The 20,374-nt window shown below is 41.0% G+C and overlaps 1 protein-coding gene across 1 annotated transcript in view; it reads right to left on the bottom strand.

Annotated features, from left to right (window-relative positions):
• The window catches only part of LOC146607998 (transcription activator GLI2.L-like), an 80,136-nt gene that overhangs the window by 34,358 nt on the left and 25,404 nt on the right, over positions 1-20,374 (bottom strand). The window contains exon 2 of the mRNA XM_085347228.1: positions 5,816-5,921. Coding sequence (XP_085203354.1) covers positions 5,816-5,921 — 106 coding nt within the window. The remainder of the gene's footprint in view (positions 1-5,815; positions 5,922-20,374) is intronic.

Below are 20,374 nucleotides of genomic sequence, written 5' to 3'. Positions count from 1 at the left end.
GGATGTCTTTCTATTAAATATTAAAACTGTGTTTTCCATTTGACATGTGAGGCAATGACAAATAAATAATAGAAATCAATGTTAACAAGCAGATGTAAGCCTAGCTTTAAATTGAAATTGAAAAAAAAAAACTTTGAGAAGCTTTTTTCTGAGCTGAAAAATTGTATGGACAGAGGTACCGTTTTAACATGAACATTGTATTCATTTTTGTTATATAGCTGTGAAACTGTGTCTCTTAGGTATCTGTTAGTTGTGGTGTGCCACAGGAGTCTGTTTCTGGGCCACATTTATTTTCTTTATATATGTTGTGCTTTCAAGTAATTTGAGTTACTGCTGAAGACACCCTGATAAACTATTGGCTCAAATTGTTGTCATAAATATTTTGTACTTGTAAATCAAATGCTTAGTTAGTTTTGTAACCTTGTAAACCAAAATATCTGAAAACTTTATGTTCGTGCATCTATAGATGAGAATTTGTGTGTGTAAAAAAATTTGTTTGTGAAAAATATTTGCAGAAGTTACAAATTCTTTTTGTTAAGGTCTGGTTACAGACACAAAGCAAAAAACTACTCTGCGCTTCCCTGGCTGTGTGTGAGTTTCAACTTACGAGTACGAATTTTGACCCAATTTTTCTTCCTTTCAGCTGATTGGTCAATGTCATGTCGATCACAAATTTGACAAATTTACAAAACTCAGTTCTAAGCTGGATGGACAGTATTTTTTTTCCAAATGAACAGACTGAATCATCAAAATGAAATTAGTCACCTGAAACTAGCTGAAACTTGCTAAAAAATACTGTGTTTAACTACTAATTACAAACTGTTATCTCAGATGGTGAAAGAGTTTCAACAAGAATCTTTTGGAACAATGGTAGTACTAGCTTAACAAAGAGCAGGCTATTATCTCACTACAACTGATCACAAATGAAGGAGGGAAAATCTGAGTCGAATTTTTAACACACATACTGTTAGCTCATCAAGAAGACACTAAAAGCAACAGGAAGCATTTAGCTTAATTTAACACAAAGTCCATGTCTCATGAGCTGCTGTAACTCCTCGCTTATCTTTTTCCAGTGTATAAGGTATAGAAGGGAAATTTCTTGTTGGGTTCTAACTTGAAAATCTCTGTCATTAGCTGGTTCTCTGATAAAATTATGACTTTTGGAAATCTTGGTATCAGCTTCAATATTAATTTCAGTTTTGTCCAGCACATCATGAGTTTAGCATCTACAGACACAAAGGCATCTAAAAAAAACCATCCAATCGAACAGAACTGAGATGCTGGGCTTTTAACCAGGACAGAAAGAACTGAGTTTAGTATTTTACAACTTTCATTACTCTCCATTGCTGCAGAAAAAATCTATTAACAAATGTCTTGGAACAAGAATTCTGATCTTTTTTTCCATGTTGTCTGAGATCAATTTCCCCTTATTCTACTTTGGCTCCCCTGAAGAAGGCTTTCCATCTGTCCAGTCTCATACATACTGATGCATGTCCATAAAGTGGAGATTTTCTTCATTTAAACTGGAAAAACTTCCCATCTTTAGCCTGGATGGTCTGGAAATGGCAAGATGTTAATTATTTCTAATGCCTTAAATGGCATGTTTTCTAGCTACATCTCTGAGAGGTTTGTAGTTTGAGTCAAGCAACCAGCAGAAAAATAACAGGACCCTAACGTCTGGAACGATCTCCAGGAACTCAGATTGGTAGTGTAAAAACTTACTTTAAAGTTAAAGGAAAGTTGATCTTAAAAGCAACTTCTAGGGTAAAGACTTTCCTGATTTTGCTTGAGTTTTAGTCTTTTGTTATATCTTTCTTAAGTTTTATTTTCTTGCCCCTGTGAATCACTTTGTAATGTGGACTGTGTCAAAGTGCCGCACAAGCAGGTAAACTGTAGAGCAGGAGGAAAGTGTCCTTCATTGCCCCATCTACAGAACTAAAAATGTCTTCTCAAAAAAGTTACTTTGTTCCACCAAAAGTTTCAATATGTAGATCTGATCCCTGCCTTATACATGATGCTGTTTGCAGACTCGCTCCGTCCGCAGAGACACCATCACGGAGGAGGAAGTGTTCCTCATCTGCAACCTTCTTGCCTTACTGTCATCTGCCGGCAACAGCGAGGGAAGAAAAAGCGTCCTGTGCATCCGGTGGAGGGAAAAAAAGAAGAAGCTTTCCCTCGGCTGCTTTTTATGACAGGCCTGACAAAATAACCAGCCCTCTCATTACGGTATATGCAAACAATGATAAAGGGGACGGCGGCAAGATGTCATGTTAGACAATCAAGGAGGGGACCTCTGACACGCTGCCACGAGTGTGTAATAAAGTGCCGCGGCAGGCGACAAATGACACCGCACTTAATTTGCTGCGCAATGTTCCTGTAATTAGGTGAATTTGGCACAGGCAGGGGGGAGCGACAGCTAGATCAAGGTCTTGATGAATTAGGGGTCCACTGTCAAGATCAAATCACATTAATCAAGGTGGCCGAGTCCGCGGACAGCCATCCCCTCCCTACCCCCTCCCTCCCTTCTCCCAGCCGGCGTGATGAATAGCCCTGCTTCCGCCAGGCGCGAAGTATGCATCACCATCAAATCTGTGAATTTAAATGTAAGAGTACTATTTGGAGGATTCTATTGACTTTTTTTGTCCCGCCGCCAGTTTTTATTCGGTGATAAAGTAACTCTGAAGTCTCCTCGTTGTTCAAAGTGTGCCACGAATGCGGCAGCCCCCTGCCTGATTTTATATAGCTCACTTTCTTAAAAGTTTACAATTAAGACGTGCAGTTTCTGTTTGTTGTTTTTGTTAAAATACTTTAAGTTTTATTATTTCACTACAGGTTTTCTAACACTAGCAGGCCTTCACTCCTGCTAACGATGTATTTTTTTGGGAGAAGACATTTGTCCTTATTCTAATTTGGGACACAGCAGGAATACTCCACTTCAGTCTTCAAGAGGCAGCACAAACCAGTCAAGTAATCATTAATCAAACTCTGTTTCTTTAGCATGTTTCATGCAGATCAGTGAAATTTAAAATGATTCAAAATCCAATAATTAAAACTAAATACAATAAAGAAAACACACACCTATAAAACAGAAAACACATTACAGCTACTTCTGAAACAAGTATAAACCTCTAATGTGTCAGGATTGGTTTCCCATTTTGGCTTTTTTACTAGCTCTTTGGGGGCAGGGGTAGGAAAACCATCTTTAGTGTTTCAAGATTGTCCCATTGACTGTGTATAATGTCTCTGCTCTAGTTTAAAGTCAATAAAACAAATACCCTCCTCCTGGTTTCTCTCTTGTTTTAATTGGGATTGCCAGTGTAGCTGCTCCTTACATACAAATTCATTCGAAGAGACCAACATGAAATTATAGTGATGGATTAAATCAAACATAAATCTTCCAATAATTATGAAATTTAATGCAATAATGGGGAAAAAACCTGCAGAACCACCTGAATGTCACTAATCTCAGATATTGCCATCTATCACCAGACCCTTAATTAACCTTAATGCCGTTTACATATTATCTTGACAGTTAATGTTATGAAGTAGCCATCACCAGACTCATATACTTCATCTAAAGGGTAGTGGGCGGGTCCCGAGTTAAACTTCAAATCCTGCAATTAAAGTAATTACCAATAAGAGTGAATCATCATAGTGTTGCTTACAGATGATCTTATGATCGGTGGGGTTTTCTCTCTACCTTACTATACTAGATACTAGAGTACCTGGAAATGACTGTTGTTGTGAATTGATGTTAAATAAATAAAAGTGAATTTAATTTTAACAAATAAAAATACACTTATCTGGGTCAAGATACAGGGATAGCAGTCTAAGCAGAGAAGCCCAGACCTCCCTCTCCCATCCCCAAGCCAGGCAAGAGATATAATCTCTCCAGCATGTCCCGGGTCTGCCCAGGAGGACATACCCAAAATCCCTCACCTAGAAGCATCCTAATCAGATATCACTTCAACAGACCTCAACCACCCCAAGAGACCAAGGCATCTACGGACAGACAATCAATGGAACATGTTAGCCACATGGTCCAACCCTCTAGTGGACCCATCATCCTTTTAGAGGAAAATCTAATAAAAATCAGAAACAGAAACAACGCTAAAACCTAGATCAGTGAAGTATGTATCTACATATAAAATATGTTGAGTCAAAGGCGGTTTGGACATGGATGATGGTTGACTTCACCACTTGAAAGAGTTCTGTTCCCCATTGGGGTTAACCTGACATCTCAATGACTTTTCCCAAATAGCTGGGAGGTTTAAGATTCCGATAGAATTCGTGGCTCCAGTTCCTGTGGGATAATGGCTTTATTGTAAAGTTTCTTTAGAAGTCTTTTTGGAGTTTTAAATTGTGTTAAATGGACCTCATCAGCAGATTGAGTTTGCAAAGCTGTTGTGAAGTTCATTCCTGACCTTGCAAATGACTCCAGCTGCTGATGAAACTCATGTATTTTGATCAAAAGCTCTCCATAAAAGTTGAAAACGTAAGGAGTGACTTTCCTAACCGCTGTTTTGAGAACCAACTTTAAATCAGACACATTTTCAGAGTCTTTCAAACTGTGAAATGAAGTGAAACCAAAGTCTCATTCAGTCTGCTGCACGGTTATAGGTTTTGGAGAATTCAGAGGAAAAATTCTGGTTTGACTTTTAAATAAAAGCAAGAACAAAACCGACACTGTGTTTTTTCAACAAAGTGAATTTCCCTAGAGAAAATAAATGGGATTTCATCTGCGACTGAACCTCACTGCAACCCAGAAGTCGGACTCACCACCAGCACTGAAGCCTGTTTTGTGACCTCTATACTCCAGGAGTTTAATTACGGTGCTAGCTCGGGGGCAACACGGCCTGCACCACACAGATTAGCTCCACAACAAGCCATTAATGAATATAAAGAGGTGCTGGGCGGAGGTGGGGTGTATTATGTCATCAGTGATGGATCCGGCCCTGCCGATCGCTGCTAATGGAGCGAGCTGCAGATTGACACCATCCAACTTAAATTTTATTTAACTTTTCACTTAGTCAGAAACAGAAAGGGAAATAAATATAGCTAGTAGTAGCCATAAATGTAACTCCACTCAGACACTGTGGGCATGTTTATTCTTATTTTTCACTGGTAGACCTGATCTGATATAACTTATTTCTTAAAAGGAAAACATCAATCTTTAAAGAGCTTTGCATTTACATAAGAAGTCCGTAAATCTTGTATCAAACTGAGGACAAAAACTTCCAGTGTAGTAAAACTTTAATACTTTCAACACCACTGAAAACAGGGAACCTCAGTTAAAGCTGGAAATCTTCGTCCTGCTGGTAAAATGCCTTGCTTAGTGGCACCTCAGCTATTAAAGGAGAATATTTTCCTCTCTTCTCAGTGAGATTTTTACCAGTTTGGATCCGAGCAGCTGAACTTCAGACTTCTCAAGCATCAGAGTGTTTCATCCCCAGACGGCTGGAGCCAGAAGAGCAAAGCTTGCCCACATAATCAAACTGTATCGGAAACAAGGGCTGTAGAGGGGAAATTTAGGAACTAGCATTGATTATTCACTTTGGAAGTCAGCATGTTATCATCTGCTTTTGATATTGAACTTGGCAAACGTTCAGCTCTCATCAGCTAGCGTGCTATCACAGCAAATCCTCCAGAGTTAAAAAAAAAAAAGAGAAAAAAACAACCTCTGTACTGTTCTGGAGTAACTGAATATGAAATAACTATTTGCATCAAGAAGACCTGATGACTTGAAGCCAGTTTAGTGAAGAAGCCTCTTTGGAGATAATTACCCAGAAAGAAGAAGAAGAAGGCGGTCACTTACCTGTGCATGGCATGGAGTGCGTGAGGCTCGTAGTGGTATCGCCCCTCGTGATGGCGCATGTCAATCGGGATCGGCGTGTGGAAGGTTGGGAAGATGTGGTGGGGGGCTGCAACAACAGAGAGGCAAAGAAGAAGAAGAAGAAGAGAGTTAGCCGAGGAAGGCAGAGAGGGAGAGAGGAGACTTCAAAAAAAGAAGCGAGAAATTTCAAAGGCAAAAGGGCTACAATAAAGCAACATGAATTTCAGAGCAAGCTGAGCACTTTCGTGTAAAATATTGGCACTATCACACAAGAGAAGTGGAATAAATAAATAATCAAAGTTGTCCTAAGAAATCCTACATCTTGAACATAAAAGATATCCAACTGGGCTTTTGACAAAGACCTGCAGCTAGACGGTCTTTGAACTAGACGGGATGATGGACTGTGTGGAGGGAAGCTGCAGCCCCGACTCAAACTGGGACTGACAGCGCCGGGAAAATGCTTTCTTCTACTCACGCTCTTTCCATCCAAACAGCCTGAGTCTCCTCTGGAGCTCCAAACAGGCTCATAAAACACAGCTAAAGCCCTTAACTGACTCAACACAGAGTCCACACACTCCCCCTGTGTCGGGTGTAAACACAAGTGCATGTGTCTGACTGATTATTGGTTGTTTTTCCGGACATAATTACTGGAGGAGGAAATTGTGTGACTGTGCTTTCTGTTTCTGGGATTGAAGAGCCGGATGCATGGTTCCTGATCTGTGTTTGTCGGCTCAGTGTTGGGATAAATTACTGAGGTGTAATTCCAAAAACTTAAAACAACAAAGACCAGAGTATCTGGACTTTTTTTTCATCCGAGGCATGAGTCAAGCTCCAAAAACGCTGGAGCCTACATTTCCCATAAGGCAATTAAAGCTTTGGGGCCCTTGATTCTATAGTACATGATGGATGAATACCTGCTATCATCCAGGGAAAGGAAACAACATTCAGCTGTCCATATGGGAAGACACCTGAGTGAACATGCTAAATTGTTCATCAACACAAAGTGATGAAACATCCTCATCTCAGCCACAAATCCAACCCACACATCTCACTTCAAACTGCAATACAATAAATGTTGTACTCCTGCAGTTTCCCTGATCATGTTTCATGGTCCAGTGCGAGAAACCAACCTGAATGACAGTAGTTGCCATTAAGACAAAACCTGTTTCTCAAGCTCTTGCAACATCTCCCTTTGTATAATCTAAGGACCTCTGTATCATTCCACTGGTTTATCATTAAAATGACAATAGACTGGTGTCTTCAATCTGGCCATGCTGCATGCTTGAGGTTCAAAAAATTGAGAAGTGAATGCTGAAACAACACCAAAGCTAAATGATTCAGGAGAGATTTGAAACTGTTAGTAAGCAAGACAGCCTGAGCTGACAAAGTGATTTTGTAGCAAGCTTTGGCTGTGAAAGAACAAAGAAAGGCATTAGCTAAAATCTCTAAAGCTATCCACAATTGTAGCTAAGCTACAAACAATGACTAGCTAACAGAAAATCTAATTTTGATGTCACAGAAAGTCACAAAATGTTGACTTTGCCCACAAAAGATAAGTTACAAACCAGCTGCTGATTGGTGTTTTGTTGCATTCTAGCAGAGCCATGCTAATGGTTCCACATTTCCAGCCTTTATGCAACGCTAAGCTAATAACTGTAGCAACAGATGTCGTTTTGTTTTAATACAAGCAGAATTTCCAAACGCATCTAACTTTTTCCTGTAAACTCAGATTCCTCTTACATTAGATAAAAACTGTTTGTGTCAGATAAGCATGAAGACAAAGCCCAGGTTGTGTTTAATAAAGGTGCATTCCTGCTTCTCATTTACCCAGCCGTTTGTTTTTACAAGCTCTGAGCATCCTTTTAATGGCCCTTTTTATTTGTCATTAAGGCGCTGTTTTCCTTTCATGGGTTCTTCTCGGATCTGGGAAGTTTACCCAAAACATCAGAACTAATTAGCTGTTGCGATAACACGAAACCACAGAAGATGTCGTGTCTTTATTTTACCACCACATAAACAGAGCCTTTTGGGGGGTGGCTCGCTCAGCTTTATGGAGTTATGGAGCTTTATGGAGTTATGTTTCTTGTTAACATTTTTCTCAGGTTTTTAATCTGGAAAAGCTCCACGAGGGCATTGCCTGACTCTCTCTCTACATGGTTCTCTCATCGTCTCCTCGCTCGTCCTCGCTGCAGTTTTCACGTCCTGCTAATTGCATCCTGGTGTGTCTCGACTCCGGGCTGCCTGATCAGAGACGAAGAAGACAGAGAGCGAGGAGGAGGAGGTGAGCCAGCTGATCTCTGGATTGCATTAAAATTCTTCCTGTGTGACACACACACGCGCGCGCGCGGGCGCTCTTGCGGGCGCTCTTGCGGGAATCTCTCAGGGTGACCTGGGATTTGGGAGCGGCGGGGTCAGGGCCACGGATCATTATCTGCTCTCCACCGAGCGGCGGGAAGGGATAACGTGGCCTCCTGGGGCCTCTAGGGGCCTCAGACCTGAGTGAGTCAGCATTCCAGGTCCATTCCTCTCACTCTGCCCCTGACAGCGTGACGGACAGCCCCGGTCCCTGAACGCCTGCAGAAATAGCCCACTTTACTTCATTTTGGGCCAGCCGCGGGGGGCCCGCGGGGGGCCCGCAGGGACGGGGGCTGGATTCCTTCAGGCGACCAGCTCAGCCTTGTCACACCATCGTTTGGGCCGTGTTTGCTTTGGAGGAAGACGCGATTCAGAGGCTCTGCTGAGGAGGGAGCCGGTTTCCTGTCGCCGACAGTTGGAACGAGTGACTGCTTTCACTTTTTCAGTGTGGAAATGTCTCTGAATGAAGTGCTTGGGTCATCGCTGTCACTCATCAGAGCACGAGGGGGAATTAAGAAAGACGCTAAATGGGTTGTTTTGGTGCTTTCGCAACTGACCCGTTTGTTAAATAAACTCAGTTCAGTTTATTTAGGCGAGTGTGAACTCTGGTTATATGGTGAGAAGGACTGTGATATGGCTTCATGCAACTGAAACTCTGAATCAAAGGAGCAACATTAAACTTTGGAATATGGTTTTCTGGCAAATAACTTTTATTTATTCCCTTAATCGAGTCCCAGGGTTCTTGAAGAGCAGCTTTTAGTTCAGCAGTGTCTCATTACGATGAAACAGCGCAGAAAAAAACAAGAAAGTGTTTCTCTTTCATTCTACTCTGTTGTAGTCATCACGGAAGACTAAACCCTGCTTCCTGACGTTGACAAACACATCTGGTATTAATAAATGCAAATGCCACAAAAATGACAGCATGTACCAGTATAAACCGTCAGCTGAGCTGAGACATTATAAACACAGAGAGTTTAATCAAATGCTGGCTTCAAAACTCAGTGGAGAGCTGGTTTAGTCTCTGATACGACAAAAAACAGCAAAATAAAGTCCACCACAACTATAAAAAATCTGAGGTGATGCCTCTTTGTTCAATCAAGAGACCAAAAAGCAAAGAGACACAAATGGCAGTGAAGAGAAATGAATCGAAAGCAGCAATTTTCTGATTTGAACTCTGTAACCAGAGTTTTTTTTAATTATTTTTTTGTGAATCACACTCACATACAGTGTTTATATTAAGTGTTGCACTAGAAATCTCTCAAGTTCAAGGATGATAAAACATAAAGTGATTTAGTTGCATTCAATTCGTATGTAAGCAAAATTAAAAATAATAAGTTACCACAAATCTTTTTTTAATTTAGTAGAAATTGAAATGTTTGTCAGTGGGTAAACAATTAGTGTTGCTCACTCAGAAAAAGCAACTTATTCTTAGTCCTGTGTGCTTGCAATGAATAAGTTGTCCTAACGTGGTTATCGTAAATAAGCTTTACTTTGTTTTTTTTATTAGAATTGACAGTGCATTAGAGGCTGTGGTTACTCTTCTACTGATATTGGATTTAAACGTGATGAACTCACCCAGTGTGTGCGGGGCAAGGTCATATAAGCTCTTATAAACAGAACAAGCAAACTTGAATATTTTAACATTTTTAAAACTTAAAAATGGTATCATATTTCTGGAGTAGGAGACAGTAATGGACGGAAAAATGTTTTCCAATTAAATGAGGAATCAAATCGATAATTGATATCAATAATGGAACCGTATTTTATCTTTATCTTATCAATTCCCATCCTTAATTACTCAAACCAAGACTTCTTCCTAAATCAAACTAGTAGTTTTCCATGCCGAAAGTCATTTATATTGCCTAAACCTATACTGAACACAAATTTAATAAAGACATCTTAGTTTCTAAGCCCAACCAGGAGCTACAATCCAACACATACCACTGCTGTCCCACCAACCCCCTAACACAGACTTTGGAGGTCTAGGACCCGTATCTGTGGTGCACATGGAGGCGTAGACACTAAATGGGCATTTTGAAGTGAAAAGAAATGAAACAGCATTATGTGAAACTCCAACATGGCGAGGCACTGACTGTTCCTACCTTTTATTAACAAAGAGAGAGAGTGACCAAACAAGACCGAGGTCTTTATGATATACACAAGAGAAGATGAAGAAACGTCAGGAACAAAGTTCTGCTTCAGTGTGGCATGAAAGAGACAAACAGGTTTTACTTACAGTGTTAAAGATGTTTCTGTGGGATTTAAGAGCAGTTTGATAATGTGGTCAGTAACACCTGTGTTTACCTAATATTTCATGTGATGATGAAGATGAAGCAGACCTCAACAAACAAGCCAAATCTAATGAACCACAGGTGGGAGAGTCCTACTTTTCCTCCTCTTCTGAAAAAGTTCTGATGGTTATTAGTTTTTTATTGATTGGTTTCAAGTTGGATTTCAAAAAAAAAAAAAAAGTCTTTAAATGGGTGAAACTGATCTGTGGTTAGCAGTGAAGACGCTTGTATCTGTTCCTGTGAGTTCCAGTCATGACTGACTCGTGTTAAGGGCGAAGCCGCCCCTTCCTCTTCCTCACTGTTTGTCGTGGAAAAAGCCCCGCGGTCGCGTGTTTTTATTGGAGTGCTTCACATTAATTAAAGGCTCCAAACGTGACATTCAAAAGTCAGACGGCAGCAGCTGTGAAGAGGACGAGCAGCGAAGTGCTGCAGAGAGGTTACACCAGTAAATAGACCGATCCCCGGCAGCACGTGGTGGAGCGGAGAGGAAACTGTCAGTGTCTTTGTTCATGCTTTATTGATACCTTTATTGATTTCTACTGATCTCTATTTAAAGGACCTCTGGAGCTCTTCAAAAACACTGAAATCCTTCCACAAATGTTATCTGTATTTATGTTTTTAAGTCTTATGTCTGTTTTGAATTTCTGTTTCTATTTTCTGTTACCATTTGCAGCCACCACAGCCACGAATCAACTTCTTTAATCATCCTTCTGCCTAAATTTACTTCCATCTGCTGTTTTTATTTATGTCACTGTTTAACTCGCTCTATATCTTGACTCTACAGCTATTTTCAGCCATCTCTATATCCAAATATATCTCCATGTTTATTTATTTCATTTTCTTCTTTTTCATTTGGTCTTCTTTTATGTCCTTGTATCTCTACAATTCCTCTGTATCAGTTTTTCAATCACAGGTTATCTCTTTTCTTGTCATTTTTATCTCCGTTCACAACATTATAAACTCTTCTTTTTTTGATCCTTTGTTTTTATTTGTCTACCTCCTGTCAACATAACTCAGACTTCCATTCCTGTGGTAATCATCTTCTCCTATCTCTGTTATATTATCTAATGATGTCTCATTAGATCGTTGTTATTTAGGGACACCCCTCTTCCTGTATTTATCTCTATTTAGTCTTTAATTAACATCATTTTATCCTTCCATTATCTCTGTTCATATTGCCAGTTTGATGATATATTAATTTTATATTCTTTATGTCCCTTCTAATCTCTTTTAGCTCCATTTCTGTCTCTATTTCTAATCTGTTCTCTCTGTGAAACTCGTCTCATCTCTCTTCTTTCTTCTTCTATCCATCCGGCTGAAGTTTAATTTTCCTGGCTATGTTTTCTGTTATGTCTCTGTTCATTTGTTTATCTCCTTCCTGTTATGCATCTCCACAGCTACGTCGCCACCTCTCCCTAACCCCATCTCTACTTTTCTATTTCTATCCCACACAAAAAAGAGATAAATAACTATCCCAATCCTCGGATGTACAGTATATTAATCAGAGGATTTGATTTGACTTTTCAAAAGTCAGTTCTAAAAATGGAGGCGTGAATCACTCCACCCATCTCTGTGATATCAGTCTCTCTGACAAATTTGTCTGTTTCATCTGTATTATTTGTCTTTTTATGTCCACTTCTGTTATTAACTCCACAGCTTTCTCCCTCTCTCATGATGATCTCTGTTCTTTATTGTTTTACATGTTCCCATCAGTCCTGCTCTGTCATGTCTTTCCTCTTTACTTAATCACATTAATTCCTATAACTGCATCTTTTGTTTCTTTGACTTTTACACACACACACACACACTTTTCTGTGGTAACCATCTTCTCCTACATATATATATATATATATATATATATGCACATTAGTGTTTATTTCTATTACATCCATCCTGCTGACAGTGCCATTTATCTCTATTCTGACTTGTAACATTTGAATCCATTTTTATTTCTTGACCTAATTTCTCTTTTAATTCTTTCTTTTCTGTCACTTGTTATCTACCTCGATGGCTCTGCATAGCTCTCAATACCACCGGCTGTGCCTTTATATATCCCAGCCTTCCCATCTGTAAATGCCTTAAACTCTTACTTGTTTCTATAGTCAGCTCCTCACATAAATCCTAACATCTGCCTAAACATTTATTTTGAAACATTTATATATCTTCCTCTGTTATCATTTTTTCTCTCTCTATTCCTATTTTAATCTTTATTTGTCTCTGTGTGTCCTGCATTTTCCTCCCTTATGCTGTAACCTCAGATAATGTTTTCATTGCTATGCTGTCTTTTCCTATCTCCGGTACCCACATTTCTCCCTGCATTTGTCTCTATTTGTTGATTGTATTTTTATTTCTCTCACTGTGTTTTCATTCTTTCAATGATTCTTTCTATTACAATCTGTATTATCTGTTCATGTGTCAGTCTGTCACGTTGTTGCCTTTTCTTGTCACCTTAGTCATTACTGTATTTAATTTTCTTGTCTTTATGTTACCTGTAAACTTGTTTATTTTTGTTTATGTCTCTATTTCTGTATTTCTCCTATCTGCCTCTATAGCTCTCCCTTCCTCTCTGCTCTCTTTCTCTATTTCTGTCTCTCTCTATAAGTCCTACACCTCTATAGCCATCTCTGTGTCGACACCTTTCCTTCCCCGTCTCTATCTGTACTGTTATTTCTTTATATAAATGTATTTCTGTCACAATTCAGAGAGAAATTTCTCCAATTTTTCTGTGGACTTCTGCTTTGCCTTTCTCATCTTCATTCTTTTTCTTTTCTATTTCTCTCCCTCCTCGTCTCCCTGCTTTCTGTGACCGCCCTCTCCGACTGTCCCAGACATCCCTGGCTGTAATTTGGCTCGCTCCGGTATAATTACCCTCTGACTGACTGCACGAGTACAGCAGCTCGGTGTGCATGCGAGAGAGCACTAAAGGGCCCCATTGATTGAAAGAGCAGCTCGAGTTAATGCCCCATTCATAACAGTTGGAGGGTGAATTGTAAGAGGGGGTCAGCGAGGGGGGGCAGGAGGAGGACAGGGGAGGATGGGGGTGAGACAAAGAGCAGCTAAATCTGGGTCACCAAAACAGCACGGTCAGGGGACGAGGTCTTTTTAATTCTACACCACTGTAAGCAACCGTGGAAGACAAATAAAAGCCCCAATGCAGTTTAAGACTGGAAAAAGTAAAGAGAGAGAGGAGATTAAACAAAAGAGGAAGAATGAAAGAAAGTAGGAAGAATGGGAAGGAAAGTGCAGGAGATAAGAAAAAAATATAAAGACGCAAAATGATCAAAGTTGAAAAAAGATGGTTGTAAGAAAGTTGGCTGCATAGAGTAAACTGAGCATCACACTCATAAATATCCTTTGAAAACAGCAGGTTTTGTTTACAGCAGCACAAAAAAGGGAAAATTAATCTTTACTTAGAACCAGGTAAAACTTTGCCAAGTGTTTGAAGACATGCAAAACTAAACTGGCTGAGATTTAATAAATGTGCTTGAAAGGTTTTATGCACTCCGAGCTGAGTCAAAGCTAAATTGACTTAAATCAAGAGGTAATGACTTGTTTCTAGAAGAGTTTCTAGCATAGATTTCTCCTCTTCCACCTTGGAAACATTGGACTTGGAGGAAGTAATTCAGCCGGTCGCTCTGTCAGCTTTTCAGCCATCCACACTGAGGTTTCCTCTGCGGGCCTGGGCCTGGGAGTCCAGGCCGGGGATTGACCATGCAGGCTTATTCCATCACCGAGACAGCCCCATTGTTCTGCCGCCACAGGAAGAACAAAAGGCGAGTGCTCGTGAGAGTTCAAGAGGCGCGTTTACCTGATTCACCGGGCCCCGATCCCCCCTGGGCGTACGCAGCGTAAGGCAATGCTGCCGCGCCCCCGCTCGGGCTCTAGCCATCTATTAGTCTTTGCTTGGTAACATTTGTTTTAGCGGCTGGTGAAGCGCCGCAGAGGGCTGGCTACAGTTTTTCATAGTCAGCCTCCGTTCAGCACACACACAGCAGAAACGCGGCTTTCTGCTGTTAGAGTGAAGCACGAGCTAAATTTAGTCGCAAAACTGCGAGGAGGGCTGGTGATGACCGTGCAGAGAGAATATGTGCATATAACCAGTTTCAGTTAACACCACAATTTACTTCAAGGTCCTCTGAGCAGCAATTTCAGAGCCTCTGCAGGAGAGTTTGCTCAGTTGTACAGTTGCAGATGCTCATATTTGCATTTTTGTCAAAGTCTTAATTTTCTGAATCCGATCCTTTTTTGGCTTAAACATGCTCTTTCTGCAGCCAACAGTAAAGTCAGGACATGTATTTCGTAGAAGTTTAAAACATGTGGCCTGTTTTGAAATGTCATCAAATATGTCATGACCAGGGTATTTCTGTTTCTTTTTGTTTTGTGTGGAAACTGTTTTTTTTTCCTCACTTCCTCTGGAGAGGAAGGGTCTGCCTCAGGGTGGAGTCTGGAAGTTGGATGCTTTCCCTCACACCTGCACTGCATCTCTTCATGGAAGATAATATTTACATTGGTATGCTGTAATGTCTGTAATGACATGGAATATTTAAGGGTGGCATGTGTGTCAGGTCATCGCCAAATTATCTTAACCTCTTCTGTGGTATTGAGGTTCACCTACTAGTGGTCATTTCTAGCCTGCCAGCTGAACTCAACAACACTTCTCCCACACTGTAACCACCTGCCCATTCTCCACCGAACTCCCCAGTATCCTGGACTGTAGTATGGACTCGTCCCTCCCAGTTCTGGAACCCCCGTGGCTAAGACCAAACTTTCTGACCCCCCGATTTGCGATCCATTCACTACCTCTCACTTACACTCTCTCTCTCACCCTGCAGATCGCACAGCCCCACCCCTCTGAGTCATCCCCCACCCAGGTGATCCCTGCCTTTGCTTAAATGAAGAAATATTTTGTTGTAGAACAGTCCACCAAGTCTGACGTCTCATCGTCATGACACAAAGGTCCATTAAGTGCAGCCTTAAGTAGTGCGTGACCATCACCAGTGCTGTAGGAATGATTCACTCAGCATTCTGTCTAAAGTATTCTGACTTCACAAGAGTTTCTGGCTGGTCAAAATTGTATTGAATTCATACTGCTTTGACTGGCAGCATGTCTAATTGAAATTGGTGGGAATTAACGTCAACTGACTCATTTCGGCAACGATCACATAACACATCTCCACTTTAAATGGGCTTTACATAAAGATGTAGGATGAATATGATATAGCTATATAGGAGGATATAGCTTTTTGTAAATCCTTGACTTTGCTTTTTGGCCATCACCACCTTGCTTTTTTAGAACCCTTAGTTGCTGTATTTGGACAACAGCATGGTAAATGGTAAATGGCCTGTATTTATATAGCGCTTTTACTAGTCCCTAAGGACTTTACCAGGCCATTTGCAACAGTTCAAACAGTTCATTAACACCAGTTAGCTAAGGGAGAGTCAGCTTAGCCCTTACTTATGCATAAATTTAGGTTTAATAAAGTTTAGATACATGAGTCTATCCAAAGGGCCAGATTAAAGACTGGATTAAGCATAAACCATCCCTACATGTTGATGATGTGATTCTATTTGTTACCAAGTTCTATAAACCATTAAAAAATAGGCCAGACATCCAGTTTAGTGAGTTAACTTAGCTGAAGTTGGTACCTGCTTGTGTCGCCATTCACCTGTCAAAGAAGCCACGGCCCTAATATTTTAAACTTTAGGTCAGAAAACAATTAAACAGATAAAGATTAGAAATAGTTCACCCCCCTACACAGTTGTATGTAGACATGCTAATGCAATGTTTACAGACATAAAATAGCCTGTAAGCATGCTTATTTCTGCCATAAAGGGACATTTTAATATTGGAAGTCTATGGGAACAGGAAATCAAAACACCTGTTAATCCAGTCAGTGACTTTTTGAAGCTCCACTGAGACAAAAAATCACTAGAAACGCCACAAAAATTACAATTACCTCAAATGCTAAATAAAATCCAACTCTGAGGTTTCTGCCTCCATCCCAGCTCAATGGAAACAACACATGTTTAGAGAAATAGTGAAACTGGAGTTACTGTCTACCAGACACATAGTCCTCATGAACAAAGCTGATGGTTGTGGTAGTTGGGGGTGGTTTGGGACTTTCCATCACCGTCACCTCCATTGTGTTGGAATGACTATAGACATGACAGACTTAGGCAAAAATCTCAAAACCTGGACAAATGAACCCAAACTGCAGCCATAAAAATGCCATTCAGTGTAAACATCACTTTGCAACTTTACAGAAGCTTGACGATAAGCAAGTCCTGCTCTACAGGAGCAGAAATGTATTAGTATTTTTGCAAGGTACAAGCAGTTTACCACAGAGGGAATGAGTCAGGCCTTCAAACATGTCTGTCTGTTTCCAATGTATTTCAACACCATGTCTGATGCCCTCTCACTTTATGTTTCACTGGGGAAATTTCTCAAACTGGAATAAAAAATTGATGCTGCATTGATCCAATCAATCTGTGAATCTTCAACAACAGTAAGATAAGATAAGATAAGATAAGATAGAACTTTATTAATCCCTCGGGTGGGTTCCTCTGGGAAATTTGACTTCCAAAAAAAGCACAGCAACGACCGAAGTTACAGTTACAGAATTGTTATATATATATATATATATATACACACACACACACACACACACACACACACACACACATATATATAAATACAGAGACAAATATAAATAAAATATACAAAGGGGATAAATAGAATAAATAGGAATAAAAAATAAAAATACAAGTGAATTGCACATTTCAAGTATTGAGTCTATTGCACTGTTGACTATTTACAAAAAGTATTGCACAAGGTATTGTACAGTGAGGTGAAGAGGCACTACAGCTTAGTTGTTCCCCCCTCCTTTGTCCTCCTGTTTCCCCTCCCTCTCCCCTCCAGAGAGGAGTTAAACAGTCTGATGGCGTGTGGGACAAAGGAGTTTTTAAGTCTGTTAGTTCTTGTCTTGGGGAGAAGCAACCTGTCACTGAACAGACTCTTCTGGTTGTTTATGGCCGTGTGCAGAGGATGCCCAGCATTGTTCATAATGTCCAGCAGTTTCTTTAATGTCCTTTTCTCTACCACTGTCACCAGAGTGTCCAGCTTCATGCCGACCACAGAGCTAGTAAAGGACTTCACATAGAAGAAGGAGTTGGTTTTGACCTCAAAGTTAGCTTTTCGCTGCTGCCATGAAAACAAAATGCTGTTCTGACTGAACCGGACCAGAAAACAAACGTTTTGATTTTTGCAGCGATTATCTTCTTGTAGCAGTCCTGAAAAACTCTCAACATGGGGGTCTCGCAGGTCATTCACTGCTTCTGACCATAAATCAGTCATGATTAGCCAATTAATGTAAAATAAAGACATTGAGGGATGGTTTGGGGTTGGTTTCCTCATATTTTCACTGATGCCCACATACTTTTGTCTGTTAAATAATTTGTTTTTTCTCTTTGATAACTAAATTTAACTCAAAAAATAGAGTTTTAAGAAGTTTTTGGCATATCCTGTGGTCACCCTGCTGCGTATCAGTGTATTCAACCTCAGGCAGACCACCACCAGTCCCTCCATGCAGGACTGTGTGGAGCATGGAGGCCACGAGGGACAGAGTTACTTATCAGCCTCGGACAGCTGGGCTCAGGCCATGTGCTAATAACCTCCATGCATCAACGGGCTGAAGGTGAGGGCGCGGCGGCAGGCATTAACCAAATGAAGCAGGCGGCGGGGGCTGACGGGGCCGTCCTACAAGCAGCACGTTGTTAGCATGCTGTTTGTGTAATTTAGGTACTTAAAAGACGGCGAGGGTTCAAAGACTGATTGCACCGTCGAGTAATCAGCCACCTCCACTGCGCGCCTGATTTATCACCCCCTCGCTTAATAGCACTGCTTAATACACAGGTTTGTCCAGATTAAGTAATTACCTGAAAGCAAAAGTTTATTATGTGGTGCAACGGGCTGGTGATAAAGGCCTGCTGTCGAGAGGAGCCACAGAGAGGCCTCGGAGCTGCTGAATGAGAGCGATAATTAAAATACAATGAATTAAATTGTCGCTTCTGGGGCTGTCACCATGCTCCCCAGCTAACATCCATATTACCCCGCCGGCACCCTCGCTAGGGGGGCGCCTGGGATTATGCCTCACCCCGGACTGGTGGAGCAGCTGAGAGGGAAATGACTCCAATGGGCCATCTGTAAATTAAACAAAGACCTAGTTCCTCTCCGAAAATGAGTGTGGAGGGTGAGAGGGGAACAAACCTGAGCTATGAATAACACCTGAGCGCACATTAGCTCTGTAAGGTTGTTGTGCTGGCGTCTTAATGAGGCGGAGGCCTCTGCAGGTACAGATGTTGGTGAACAATGAGAGGGAGGCAGCACGGGGGAATCTTTTGAGTGATGCGCCTGTGATGATGAATGTCTCGCAGGTGGAAGCAGAAGACGTCTTCTCTGTCTTCACACCGCTCTCCAAGGAGGCCCCGGACCTCCGGCTCGATCTACCAGAATAGATGGAGCCTCCGTCCTGTGGTGTCAGCACCCGTCCACCTCCCGTGTTGATAAACGCTCTGCCGCACGTCTGACACAATCTGCTGAAGCAGTGTTGTCTCTATTTTTTGACCCAGCCACTCCCCCGGCTCCACTCTCTGAACCGATTTTATTTGTTTGACATTGTGCTGCTGCGTGTGATGGAGAGCAGGCCCCTGGCTGACTTCATCAGGCCTATAAAGATGAGCCAGGAGCTGCTTGTCTCCAATGAACGCCCTCCAGCAGGCGCAGACAGGGCAGAAGAAGATTTGGGTTACATTTCTGACTACAACTGGAAATCAGAAGAAATCAGAAGTCTGATCTAATACAAGAAAATGCCTTAGCATAGACACCAGGGCTCATGGTCACATCGTAGTCTGTATATGAAAGATGGACGGAGTAACTGTGACATCACCCATTCGTTTGCAAACATCCATTTTGAAGCCTGGACTTCTGGTCTTTAACATGTTGGTTGTTGGGACCAGAAATGACCATGTTTGGACAAGAAGGTCACCTAGAAACAGCTGCAAGAAGCAAAGCAACAACTGCTACGATCACAGACTGTATATAAAAAACTGTGATGCCACACATCAGTTTTTGGACTCATTTTGGAGTCATAATATTAGAATTTTTGCCATATCAGGTCAGTTCAGCCAGAAGTGCCCATGTTTGGACAAGTGGGTGCAGTGCTAAGTTAGCAGCTAATGCTAGCTAGCTTAATTAGCAGAGTAAATCCATCACCTGGCATAGATATTTTTCAAAATTTAGTTTTGATGAATCTTTTTTCAAAAAACAAACTATTTTAGCTCCAATCTCTGTAAGGTTGCTTAATTTAGGCTCACTAAAAAGTCAAATTTTTCTGATTGGCCAACTTCAAAAGGGCTGGGTAGCTAGTACTAGACTTGCTAATTGTGTTCCAGGGGTCCAGTTTAGTAACTTGGAAGTGAAGCAGGCAAGTAGGAGCTTCTAATTATACAAATTTTAAGCCTGAATATTTCTACTTATGAACATTTTACCATGGAAGTCTGTGGTGGAGTGACTCACCTTTGGAGCCTCTAGTGTTGGTTAGAGGAACCACAGTTTTTTCCTTTTGAGCCTGGAGGTCCCCGTCTTGTTTAATCACCACAAATTTTATCCAGCGTGAGTGGTTATATGTGTTCAGCTCTGTATTAAACAGAGAACCTCTAATGTAAACTTTTATGTATAAACTGATGCTACAGAAAAAGAATGACCCAGTCAGATTGTTCCACTCACCACCATTGTGTGACCTCTGTTTTCTTACTCTTGACACTCCTCACACAAACTCTCTTTAGACACTTCAAACTCTCCTTTGGTCCTTCCTTTCTGTGTTAAACAGAAGCTTGT

Source organism: Diplotaxodon limnothrissa, linkage group LG23 (genome assembly GCF_057381915.1).
Source record: "Diplotaxodon limnothrissa isolate DT_005_m linkage group LG23, D_limnothrissa_male_GT1.1, whole genome shotgun sequence".
Taxonomy (NCBI): domain Eukaryota; kingdom Metazoa; phylum Chordata; class Actinopteri; order Cichliformes; family Cichlidae; genus Diplotaxodon; species Diplotaxodon limnothrissa.
This window is presented reverse-complemented; position numbering and strand designations above follow the sequence as displayed.